Genomic DNA, 13,199 nt, shown 5'->3' on the forward strand with positions numbered 1-13,199 from the left:
ATCAGGCTCCCCAAAAGGCAGCTGGTTCAAACAAAATGATGTAGCCTCTCAGGGTAGTCAGCACCCCCATCTACTTAGTCTTAGACAGAGCATGCTTACCTTGTACTCATTTGAGTCTCACTGAACATTCACTATCAGGGTTCCATGGGAAATCTGGGATATGGGGCTTCCCAAATGCTGTTTGTGAAGGGAAGGGAAGGTAATCACATCATGTGCACTCCTTCTGCTCAGGTGTATGCTCCATTGTTCCCTTGGACTTCACTCACCAACCCCAGGTCTAAAATACATTTATTAAGAATCACAGAATGGTGACAGTGGAGCATTAAATCCAGCACTGAATGCTCCTAAGAGTGTCCCCTGAGAGACAGCACAGGTTATATTCCTGTGACCGGCTCTGTAGTTTCGTTCTTCACCTTGGTTCACACTCTGGTCTTACATTTGACTGTGTCTATTTGAGGTTCCTTTTGGAACCTCAGCTTTCTCATTGGTAAGATAGGAATGCACAGAGTGCTTATTTTCAGCTTTGGTATAAAGTGTTTGTTCTGTGTCTATCATAGGATTGGCCAATAGAAATATAATGTGAGTCAAGAAAGCCAGTCCCATATTTAGTTTAATTTTGTTACCAGTCACCTTTGTAGAGGTAATTCTGATTTTTTTCCTAGGTCTTTGCTCAAAAGTAACCAACATCCTGTCTCCAAAAGTTGGCGCATGGGGCAGGTCCGGTCGTGTTGCATGCCTGCCACCTGGGTGGGGCTGAGGGGACTGGGCACTGCCATCTTGTGGCTGTGGGTGCCGCCATCTTTGAGGGAGTGGCAGTCAATTAGCATATTCCTTCCTTATTGGCTGTGGGTACTGCCATCTTTGTGAGGGTGTGACAGTCAATTAGCATATTCTCTCTTTTTTAGATAGGATGAGAGCATGTTCAGGCATTGCTTATCCACTCCTTCACCTGTATTCTCAGTTCTTTACACACAGAGCAGAAAGTTCAATAATTACTTTCATTTAAAAAGAATAAAAATAGAACATGTCATTATGGAAGTACTTAATATAGAGGTGACTTTTTAAATTTACCATAATAAAATATATCATTCATACTTGTTTTCTTTTCTTAACAAAGGCCAGTGAGTTTAAGTTCTATTATCTATTTTCATGTGTCCTAGGCAACTCAGAGCATCTGTTGATAGGACTTGCAGACAATATTCTCTAAAGAACAAACTAATGTTAAATGTTCTATTTGGAGATTCCCTATTGCCTAGTCTCAATGTCCTCATTCTCTAAATGTTTGAACTTCATAGTTAAATTTTTAAAAATCCAAACGCTATAAAACACAACCAAAAACAGAGCTTCTAACAGGTAATAATTTTATAATTATCACAAAAGTCTTTCTTAGAACTACATTGAATCCAATAAATTAGATGTGTATTTAGAGTCTATTATGAACACTGTGGCTTATCTCTGAGCCTGAAGAACAGATGGATTGAATTTAGTTGCAGAAATAATTGAACAAGTGGAAAATATGAATTTTGACTTTCTTGACACCAGAATTACTTAGCATATGTTAAACTCTTGTCAGTAGAAATGAGTCATCTGTAATCAGAACTAAGAATTAATTAATTTTAACTTGTATTTGTTTACAGAGTCAGGGTGATAGCATCAAGTCCTAAGAAACCATTAGATATGATTCAAATGACATTACACAGATTTAACAACAATACAACTCCAAGTTCTTCCTGTTTTCTTTTTTTATTTCTACAATATATTTATGTGTCCAGTGCATGAGATTATTCCACAAATAAATATGGTTGCCCACAGTTTTCAATATGCAATAGATTCCAATTTCTACTCAATAGCATATAACTAACAAAAGTGAAAATTGAGTATGAATTCATAATTATGAATTTAAAATTTTATTAAAAGTATAAGAACTGAAAATAAAAGAAAGTAAAAATATGAATATTAGTTATAAATGTAATCACAGTGGTTGTAATCTCAAATTATGTTTGAATTATCTAAATACAGCTCATTTGATTTTTTTATGAGCAGTAATAGTATATGTATGCATCAACATAAGGCAATTGTATCTGAAGTGTGAAGAAAGATTTCAAATTCCATGGAGAGATGAGGATGATATTGGACCCCAATTAACATAGATGATGTCTTGCCAGACTGAGTTGTTCAGATGTGAGACATCATCTATGCATAAATTCCATTAAAGACTAATAGTAGACAAATATTTTAAATTAAAGAGTAATTTCTATGTTTTAAGTAATATTGTAAAGAAAAAATAAATAGTTATGAATGACAATCCTGTTTGGTACACTTTATTTCTTTTAAATACTGTAGTCAGAGGAGAGCAATTTATTTTAAAATACAATAGTCTACTTCAAAAACAGTATTAGAAAATGTATAAGGATGATGCAATATTAGAACAGAATGGGTAAATTTGAACATTTATGCACATCATAAACTGTCAAAAGGATAGCTAGATAAGTAATATTCAAGTTTAACTAATGTACAGGACAGATTTCCCAGGGTTCAGCCAGCCTAGTAAAATCAAGTTATCTATTAAGACCTGTGTAAGAAAAAATTTTACCCCAAAGTTTAATCCAATCATTTAAGTGATGATACATAAGGCAGTTGGAGTCATAACCAGCAAACACTGGCTTAAAAAAAATAATTTATCTTAGAAAAGTTGGTCCAACTAAGGAATACTTGGGCCCATGGCTTCAGCCCTCTCACCTGCCCCTCTGTAGTCAGAGCGCCTGACTACAATGGGTTAAAAATATGAAACCAGATGTGAACACACTAAGATAGATCATGTCAAGTCTCAATCTCAGGATTTTTTGGCCCCAAACCAGTGAATAATCAATGTTGTTTATCCATGCTCAATTAAGAGTCAAGAACCTGCTTCCTATTTTAAACTAAAGATGTTTTCAAAATACAGATGAAGGCTCTAGCACAAGTTGTTTCTTATACTACCACCTATAGTAGGAAAATTTGGAAATAGCCCAAATAGCAAATGATGGAAGAATTGTTATACAGTGGCATACCCACTCATTGCAGTGTCATCCCAGGAGTGGTGTCAGACACCCAGGCTTGGACCTGCAGGAGGACTTTCCTTAGATATATTCCTCAACATTACTTCATCCCACACTGAACACTCATGTGGGTCGGGGATGTTTGCTGTGGGACACCGGCCACATGGGAAAAGGCAGTGTTGCACAGTCTCCACGCCAGTCAGGAAGGATTGGGAACGAAGAAACAGCCCCATAAGCGCTTCAGAGAGCACCTCATGCCTGGAGAGACTCCACTCTAACCAGCATCACCACAGCTTACCATTCCACGGGGCGCACTGGGTGAACTTGGAAGACACTGCCCTTTCTGGGGATATGCTGTCTCAGCTCCCACACTACTGCACTATGTAGCCAAATACTCACGTTCTCCATCTGTTGTTGTTATAGAATCTCTGTCTGTCTGGAGTCTGTCACCCTCCTTACAATCGTAGTTGACATAGCACAATTATTTGTATTTATAAAGACAAAGTAACATAATATTTAATAATTATTCCTTAATGTTAAGTAGAAAATGCAAATATGAATGTACCCTATTTGAAAAGAACAATTAATCTTAAAAAAAAAAAAAAGACAGAAAGCCCTGTCAGAGTAGGTTAGTAGGTTAGAAGGTCTTCCCAATACACCGAGGTTTCAGGTTCGAACTCTGGTCACAGCACATACAAGAAGCAACCAATGAATGCATAAATAAGTGGAACAACAAATCTCTCCCTTCCTATCTCTCTACAATCATTTAAATAAATACAATAAATTTAAAGAGATTTAAAAATACTTCCATATGCAAACAGACAATGTAAAAATAAGGGCCTATTCTCTTTCTCTTATTTAACGTCTTTGATGAGCATAGATAATTTTAAATAGAAATATAAAATGTATTTTTAATAACTTGTTATAATTCTCTCGCCTTTTAAGATTCTGTAAAATTTTAAAAATGTATTTTGGTTCATCTGTGCAAATAATTAGGACTCTATTAAACACTCATGGACTTAAAGCAGAGATCGAGGGTGAATATAAAAGACCATAGCTAGTTCCCCCCCTTTTTTTTATTACCTGTAATCTCTTAATGATACCTTTACCCAATCCACATGCTCAAGATCTTTATTTCTGATCTTGTCATTCCAAGAGCAAACTTATAGGAGGTTTGTGAATTACAAAATCCAATAAAGCCTGAGCTTTAATCATGGATCATTGCTCATGGATTATGGATCACTAGGTGTGTCAAAAATGAATTCTAGGTTCTTTATAGTCTCACATAGGTTAACTGCCTGAAAGTATAAAAAAGAGCTGGGATCTATAAGAATAATATAAAGGATGGATTTTTCCAATTGGAAGACGTTATCCTAAAGATTTATACCAAATAAAAATATTAAGGGATATGTATTTGTACTTTTGACATAATCAAATTTGAATTTCTTCTTTATGTATGTGAATTCAAATATTGACTGAGAATGTAAATAAAGATGTAATCAAGTATTGCTATCCAGAATATTAAAAAGAAATCTGAAAAATGAATAAAAGACAAACTACTATAAAATTATGCAGACAATGAATGGTTAACTTAAGAAATATCACATACATTTATAGAAAATTAATATAATTTGCAATTATTAAAGGTAAATTAAAAGTAAAATGTGTTTAAATTAAAGATAAAAGTTAAAGATAAAAGTAAAGTAAAAATTAAAATTTAAAAATACCTTTATAAATACCTGGCAATAACACATAATTGTATACCCAAATTTTTACAAAGAAATCTGAGAATGATTTTGTAATTCTGGATTGTTAATTAGAGCCATTCAAAAAAAAGTAATGTTATGCAACTATGTAAATTAATAACATGTTCATATATTTATATAAAAGAAGTCAAGTACATATAATGTGCTACTACTACTTTTAAAATATTGCACATAAATACATACCACGTGCATGAATAAAATATATCTAAAACAGAGGAATTCACTTCTGCAGGATGGGCTGGGGTAGAGATTCCCGCATCCATATGGCCCGGGACAGTAGCTGATTCATTTAGTCATGGCACCTGGCTGGGTACTGCCCCAACTGCTTTTTCTGGTCATGTTTCATTCAAACCCACTTTCTGACTCTTCTAGAGATACTGCAAATTCATTAATATTTTCATAAACCATTTTACCTTAAGCTATTACTTAGCTGCAACTAAGTACCACAAACAATACAGACTAACAAATTATGTCATTATAATACTCATTTTTTTCACAAATGAAATACATTATTTTCAGTGCACTGTGTTACCCAATCTAGAGAGATAAAGTACTTGAAAATTCTTGTCCTTATTCTACTTAAGCTTTCAACGTAAAATAATAGACAAATTATAAATTTAAAAGACAAATATTGAGATATATAGCAAAAGATCAGCCAAACATAGGCAAGCTGAGAACAAATGAATATAGAATGACCAAAGACACAACAATATTCAGAAGTCCTTAAAAATAAATATTTTTATTACTACTCATGTGAAATTATTTATTGTATACAACCATTTATAGTTAGCTTTATTAAACAACTAACTAGAAAATATTTTCCACTTCAAAAATAATTGGTCATATTAATGAAGTCTTAAGTTATAGAATTTTTCAAAGTATATGCTGCTTTAATATCACTGACTTAGAATAAACTTATTGATAGACATTCGGGTTGTTTCCACCTTTTGAGTATTATGAATACTGTTATGAACATTTGTTTACAAGATTTTTGTGGACATGCATTTTCATTTCTCATGAGTGTATTCTTAGAGGTGGAATTCCTGGATCATTTGGTAACTCTCTTTTTGACAATTTGAGGAAGGGCCAGACCATTTTTCAAAGTGGCTGCGCCATTTTTCATCCACACAAGCTATATATGATGGTTCCACTTTCTCTGAATTCTCAGCAAGACTTACCTGACTTTTTTTATTCTAGCCATTGTGTGTGTCTGTTGCAATCTCACAGTGTTTGTGATTTGAGTATTTCTAATGACTAATGATGTTAAGCATCTTTTCACCTAATATTTTACTTCTATTTATTAAATTAAATTTTATTTTATTGTAGTAGTAGTACATATGTCTCCTCCTCCCCCCCCCACTGACCTCCCCTGGCCTCCCTTACCCCCTGGCACTTGCCCTTGTCCCCCTGCCCCCAGTGTCTTGTGTCTGTTGGTTGTGCTTATATGCTTGCATATAAGTCCTTCAGTTGATCTCTTACCCCCTCAGCCCTCCCCTATCTTTCCACTGTAGTTTGACAGTCTGTTCAATGCTTCTTTGCATGGGGGGATCTGGGGAGCATTATGCTAAGTGAAATAAGTCAGTGAAAGGTAAATACCACATGATCTCACTCATTTAAGGATAATAAAGAACATTACAAACTGTTGAAAAAAATAGAAGGAAAGAAGCATCAAACAGACTAATATTTTACTTGTAATGGCATTTTGGGAAGAAAAAGGAAAGCAAGTGAGTCTGATCTACTATGTTTAAGTCATTGTTATGGGTGATAGAAAATGTTTTTCTTCTAAATATTTGAAAACATATAGCAATGCCAATTCTCTAATTTTCTACTTCTATACATTTAGCATGTTAGTATAGTTATCAAGTGATTAAGGAACAGCGATACTGTGCACTGGATTTACTCTGTAAGATTACTTCTTGTATGGAGTTGAGAGAAGAATTCACTCAAATGACTCCTCAGCGCTGACTAAAAAGGCAGATCAGAACTGATTGCCAAAGCCTCTAAAGCTCCATGCTGTTTACATCTGTGGTGCATAAGTGCCTTCCACACATGATAATTATCAAAGAAAGAGGAGAGCTTGAACATGGGCACATAAGCATATGTCTAAGAAATAGATGACAAGATGTTTCAATGGGCTTTTTCACTTTATTGTAAAAATGGGATGTATTACACATGCCAAATGATAATTATGTAAATTGGGTGAGATTACATGGGAAGATATGTTGTTCTACATACTCTTATGCATGTGTAAACATTTCTGTGTTAAAAAGTTTAAAAAACAAAAGCTCTTTATGGATAACTCATAAGGGGAGGGAGGTAACAAAAGGATACCAGCCAAGAGTTAATCAGGCCATCAAGATGACAATATATCTCTCTCTCTCAATAAGGGAGTGTCATTCATTCCTTTGAGGTTGGGAAGGAAACTTCTTTCCATAGAACACAGGAAGGAAAAAGGAAAGGAAGAATATGAAAATGGTTTTCTGTCAGTGTTTTTTTGAAAAATTCCCATCTCATGGCTTCTAACATCTCTGTGAACAGTGGTCCAGCACACCTATTGAGTAAGTGATGGCTTCAGTTTGAGGAAAGTGAGATTTTCAATGGATATTTGTAGAGAAAACAGGCTAAAGAAAACAGGTAAATAAGCTCCACTTGTTTTGTTCACATGTTAGTAAGCATGGGAGCATTATTTGTGGCATGAATGATTTCCAGGTAGTTCTCTGGCACCAATAGAATCCATTGTGAGATTTAATCCAATAGTGATCAGTTGCTTATAGGAAGACATTTCTGGAAAATCACAGAGTTGAAATTTCGCCAGACAGGAAGGATTAAAGGGGACTGGAAGGGGCCCATTGTAGTGGAGCTTTTTAAGTGTTAGTCACTAGATAGACCATCAAGTCTACCTTAGTAAGGGAGGAAGCCAAGAGTTTCATGGATTGACATGGAGTGAGTGGATAAATGAATGACTTGGAGTTGAAAATTAACAGTGGGCATTTATGCTGGAAAGATAGCGGATGAGGCCAAAGGATAAAAGGTCAGACTATATTATTCCTAAGGGCAGAGATGTTCCTAGTAATAAGGTCTACAGTGTGTGAGTAACTGCACTGAGTGGAAGTAAAGGACATTAAGATGAGATGATGTAGGAACTGGGAGGCTGGGTTATTGGCTGTTTGTCATATGGACATTAGAGCCCTCCACTGCCTCCACACCTCTTCAGGTTCCCTGCCTTTAGCCTCATTAAACTTATCTCTACTAGGACTTTCACAAAATTTGCATTTTTCTGTGATCTCTAGCTTCAGACATTGTAAGGCCAATGACATAACTCTGGACAAGAAGTCTGTACTGTGCTCTGACCAGCCTCGGCAGGTGGAGCTTAGGTCACTTAGAGGAAAAGCTGGGAGCAAGAGAGTTCCCAATGTGGGGCTGATGAGGCATAAACCTTTGTTCCACCAACAAGATTATTCTTTCCCCTCTTCATTTGTTCTTACTTTCTCACTCACTCTAAGGCATCTTTTCCTTATTTTCAGCTTTATTTGGCCTGGGAGGTAGGTAGCTGCCTGATTAACAATTTTATCACTAATAGTTAAGTGATACTATTCATTAGAAAAAAATTATATATAATCATCAATCCATCAAACTGAAGAAACATCTCAAAATGGGAAAATGGGAACCACTTCCCCAGGTGACTTTCCAGAAGGCATACTTCAGTGTCAAGATAGGGTATGCTTACCTAACATGTTAACATGACCTACTTGAAACAATTTTACATGGTGTCTATGCTGTTCTGAGACTCTACCCAGAGCAGCCCAAGATCCGCGCAGTAATATCCCCCAAACACTCCCATTCAGTGTTCACCCACCTGTGGGATCCTCTGATCACTGACTTCTAAATAATGATTAAGCCACTGTCTCTTCTTCACTGACATTTTCTGAAAAATATACCCATCCTTGATCTTCTTCAGATGTGGAAGGCCTGTCTTCTCTACTGCCTCAAAGGACATAAAGCATTCCCTGAAGGGGGAGGTGTGGGCTGCTACCCATGTTCATTAAGGTAGGAGACAGAGCCCATCTCCTCAAACCTCATCCGGGAGGAAGTGAGCTTTGGGGGAGGGCACCTGATATCTCTTTCTCAACAAGAGCTCCAGGGAATGGTCACTGGAGCCAAAGGAAGCAATCAGTAGGAGCTGAACTTCCTCCTTTCTTTCCCTAAGCACAAGACCTGAGAAACCCTAAACCCATGCCCCAAATCAGGACACAGAGAAGACATCACTATTATTATAGAAACATTTATTAGGCAAGTCAATATTCCCCAGAAGGAAGGACTTATTTGGGGGTGGGAAATGTTTCCCCCTGGAAATTATAGAGAAGCATTGTGTGTCTAAATCGTGGAGGCTGATCTCTGAACGCTGTGCCTCCAGCAGCGGTGAGAACAGCAGGAGGCCCCTTGGCAGCTTGAGGCCTGCAGGTGGGGCTTGGATGGGGCACAGTCCCCTTGAGGGTCACAGATTGGGGGTGTTTCTGACATATTTGCTGACCCTTTAATGCCACAGCTTTTGAGCGGGAACTGTCCTCATTCTCAGTATGTCTAATACTTGCAGATCTCTGGTCATCAGAGATAGCTGCTTGGAGGCCAGACTTCATATTTGTCACGTTATGGAAGGGAGCCCTGCAGTTTAAAGGACGCCCCTGGCCTGGCTCTGCCTGGGCCTGCACTGCTCCCTTCTGCACACGTTTCCCAGACTGCGCTGCAGAGGGAAGGGGCTCTTGAGGGCAGGTGGTGACTCCTGCATGCCGACGCCCCCTTTTCTCATCTGGGAACTTCCCAATGTCTGACATGACTCTGTGGGCTTGCGAGGTTCCAGTAAAGGCAGCTCTGCTTTTAACTGGGCCTCTGCTCTGTGCAGATGATATGTGCCTTCCCATTTCCTGGGTGGTTTCTTGCGTTGTCCATGTGATTGCAGGACGAAGCCTTTGAAAAAGGCTCTTCATTTTATTTAGGAAAAGGCTGTCAGAAGGAGCCTGTCTCTTCTCTAATAGGATGTGGAAAGACTTGCTCCCATGCATGTCCTCTAAAGCTGTGTCCTGAGGAGGAAATCTCTTCCCTCTGGGTTGGGAAATTCTCAGTCGTGCATCTCCTGCACCAAGCTCTTCATATTTGGGGCCTGTAGGCTTTGGGGGAGGGCACAGGATATCTTTCTTTACAGCTGGTGGGAAATTCTGATCCTGGCAGGACCTTAATGCATGCCTGGGAAGCCAAGGTTCCTGCTGCTTCTCCATACTGACTGTGCTGTCCTCCGAATGGACATGCAGCACCTGGTGAACTTCCCTGGTCACACAGGAGACACACTTGGCAGGAGTCAGGGAGGCTCTGTAAGTCAAGCTGTCAGGTTCATGGGACATGTCCAGGGGTTGGCCTTGGGCCTGACTATGCTTCCTGCTCTCCAACTTTAAGTTCATCTCAGCAATTAGTTGCTTTCTAAGTTCTGATAAGTTAGGAGCTCGATCTGATATTTTAGATGGGGGGTTTTCAGTAGTCACAGTGGTGTCTTTGTTTATGTTTTGGGAGATCCCTGGCTTGCTGGTTGTTACACACTGAAGAGCATAGAGCTCCTCAGCCCTGGCTATCTCCCTGGGCACGGTGGGCATGGAAGCAGGTTCTGCTTCATCCCTATTTGTGGCCTCTTGCATTTCAGTTCTGTCAGTAGAAGTCACACTCTTATTCTTTGGTGCAGATTCTCTATTTGCTTGCCTTGCAGGCAGCTTGGAAGGTTGAATGTTGCCTGTCAGAGAATGACTCTGACTTGTTTTGCCATGGATGGTGTTTGTGACAGGCAGAGGAGTTGGTTTGGCTTCCAAAATTGTCTGAATTTCCTCTGAACATCCTTGTTGGGTCCCCTGTCCCTCCTTGTCCACAAGTGAGGTCACAGGGAGATGAAGATTCAGGACAGGGGCTGAATTTTCTGTTCCCACTTTTTCACTGTGATGACCCAGAGGCATAAAGGCCCTAGATTCAGTGTTTACCTCAGAAATCACTTTGGTTGAGGAGGAAGAGTGGGGATTATTCAAGGAATGGGAGGTAGTGCCTTGATCCTCTGTGGATTCAAGGATTTTGGCAGGGAGGCCTCCTAATGTCTTCATAGGCGAGTTGGTATCGTGGTCTTCCAGCATCTCTGGTGCCCCCGCCTCAAGGAAGGAAGGCTCCTGGCACTTGTTCAGACAGTAGTCCTCATGCACTGATGGTGGCAGAATTCTCTGTTTAATTTCCCTGTTGGATTCTACAGAAAGTGTATGCTGCATAGAGTGCTGTGAACTCTGCACAGTCCCAGGTAGGTGACCCTCACTGATTTCCCCAAATTTTTTGCTCAGATGTACCTTCAGGAAAGTTACCAGTTGTCTCTGATTTACATTCTGCCTTATCACTTTCTTCATATCAAAGTCATGTTCCACATCCTTATCTGAATCACTGTCAGAGTCAGTCAACAAACCTTTTGGATAACTAGCTAAGCTATCTGTCTCATCATCAGACAGCTGAAACATTTCTGAGCCCTTCTTATAGAAGTCTGCTGATGGGGTGACTCTATTTAGAATTTTACTATCCTGGGCCTTATACATAGAGATCCATGAGAGGCCATAGCAGCACTTTGGCTGAGGTATTTCTGAGCAATCGCATCTAGGCTTCATGAGTGACAGAGACTCATGGATCCTGCGGGGCAGGCCCCACCGGTGTTGGATGAGCCTCTTTCTAAGGTGATGCTCAAATTTCTTTCTAAACTCAACGCTGAGAGGATACTCAAAATGATCAATGGAGATGGAAGTATGGGCCTTAGAGGGCCCACAATAAGGAGAGGTGGGAGCTGAAGGACAGCAGGCTTCCCAAGAGCTTAGAACCAGAGAGGGTAAACCCCACAAACCTTCCTGTTTCTTCTTTAACACATTCCATTCCAGTTCTTCAATATCACAAGAGGTGAGACATTCTGATTCATTCAGGGGTGTATGGCAATACACTCCACAGACCTTAGTCTGGTGTATGAGACCAGCTGATAGGATTGGGAGTGGGGATTGAAGGTGGACCTGGGGTTGGAGCTGAGTGAGAGGTAAGTAATGGCATAGGGGCAGAGTTTGAGGAAGAAGTTGAGGTTGGACCTTAGGCAAGGATGGAGGTAGGAAATAAGGAAGTCCTGAGGATTCTTGGCCTGTAAAGGCATTTGAGATGCTATTGAAGATTGAATAGTCTCCAGAGATATGGACAGCAGAGAGCAAGGACTCACTGTGCAGAGATGGAAGACCCCAGAAAAGCTGGATAACTTCTTGTTTTAAATTGTCCTCCCAGGTCTTAGGATATGAGTGCTGCTCTACTGAGTCATGCTCATCAGGGCTGAGAAAGAAGAGTTGTGTAGGATCTATAAGTTTGGCTGCAGAGTCTTCCACAGAAGAGATCTTTGTAGAATGGACGTCAGGCAACTTTTGATGGAAATCATATTGTGTCAAGGTTGAAGAGAAGAAGTGTTTGGTTTGGGGTGGGGAATGGTGTCCAAGAAGTTCGGATTCTGAGTGAGATGAAGGCTCTGTAGGCAGAGTTTGACATGATGGTGAGGGTGACAGAAAATTACCCAAGGCGGTCATTGATTTAGAGGAGAGAGGAGAGGGGGGTGGTGGGGAAGGCTCAGGCTGAGGAGTTGGTATGAGTTCTCTTGTAGGGACTCCTGGGAAAGCAGAAGACTGATGGAATGAAGGCTCTGTCACAAGAGCTGTCATAGGAGCTTTGGAAACCACGGGGGACACAGATGGAGTAGAACCTTCCAGAGCCTTTGAGAAAAGCCGATTGATTTCAGCAGTTGCATTGTTACATGTGTCACAGGAGGGGTCTGGACATAAAAGTTGACGAAAGTGAATGGAATCATGATTCCGTCCCAGGGGGCTGCAGGAGACAGGAGGTAAAATGATGCAGCGAGGACCACAACAAGGAAAGGAGGACCTACTGGCCTGGTCAGGGTGGGGCCACCTGAAGCCTGCTGCCCCTACACATTGGTCCACATCCATGACTTCACAATGCGCTCATCCCAAGGCATTCACTCTCATTCCTGTTCTTATGGCAACCCCTCTGATGACTAGGGAAGCCTCCACTGAATCCCTAGAATAGCAAAGGTCAGGCACTAGATAGCTTAGGAAAAAGAGGAGAAGACTAGTCACCTTTTCAGGAAAGAAATCAGCTCCCTTTCCTCCTCCACTTTGCTGTGGTAATATCTCGAACCTAGGAAACCAGGAGAGTGAGTTACATGTAATGAAGATAGACATATAGGGAATATACAGGGGTCCTTTAATGGGAGACCATTGGGATATTAGACTCTGAAAGCCCCAAGAATGAGTAAATGAAGTCAAATGGACAATGATATATTAAT

General features: G+C 39.8%; 1 protein-coding gene across 1 annotated transcript; it reads right to left on the bottom strand.

The window, feature by feature from the left end:
* Positions 1-9,123: 9,123 nt before the first annotated feature.
* Positions 9,124-12,840, bottom strand: LOC307110494 (spermatogenesis-associated protein 31D1-like; the record flags this gene model as incomplete). The annotated part of the gene is made up of 1 exon (XM_079789613.1): positions 9,124-12,840. One exon carries the CDS (start codon positions 12,838-12,840, stop codon positions 9,124-9,126), a length of 3,717 nt encoding a protein of 1,238 aa, XP_079645739.1.
* Between the last annotated feature and the right edge of the window lie 359 nt (positions 12,841-13,199).

Source organism: Cnephaeus nilssonii (assembly GCF_951640355.1).
Source record: "Cnephaeus nilssonii genome assembly, chromosome: 14".
NCBI classification, from domain to species: Eukaryota; Metazoa; Chordata; class Mammalia; order Chiroptera; family Vespertilionidae; genus Cnephaeus; species Cnephaeus nilssonii.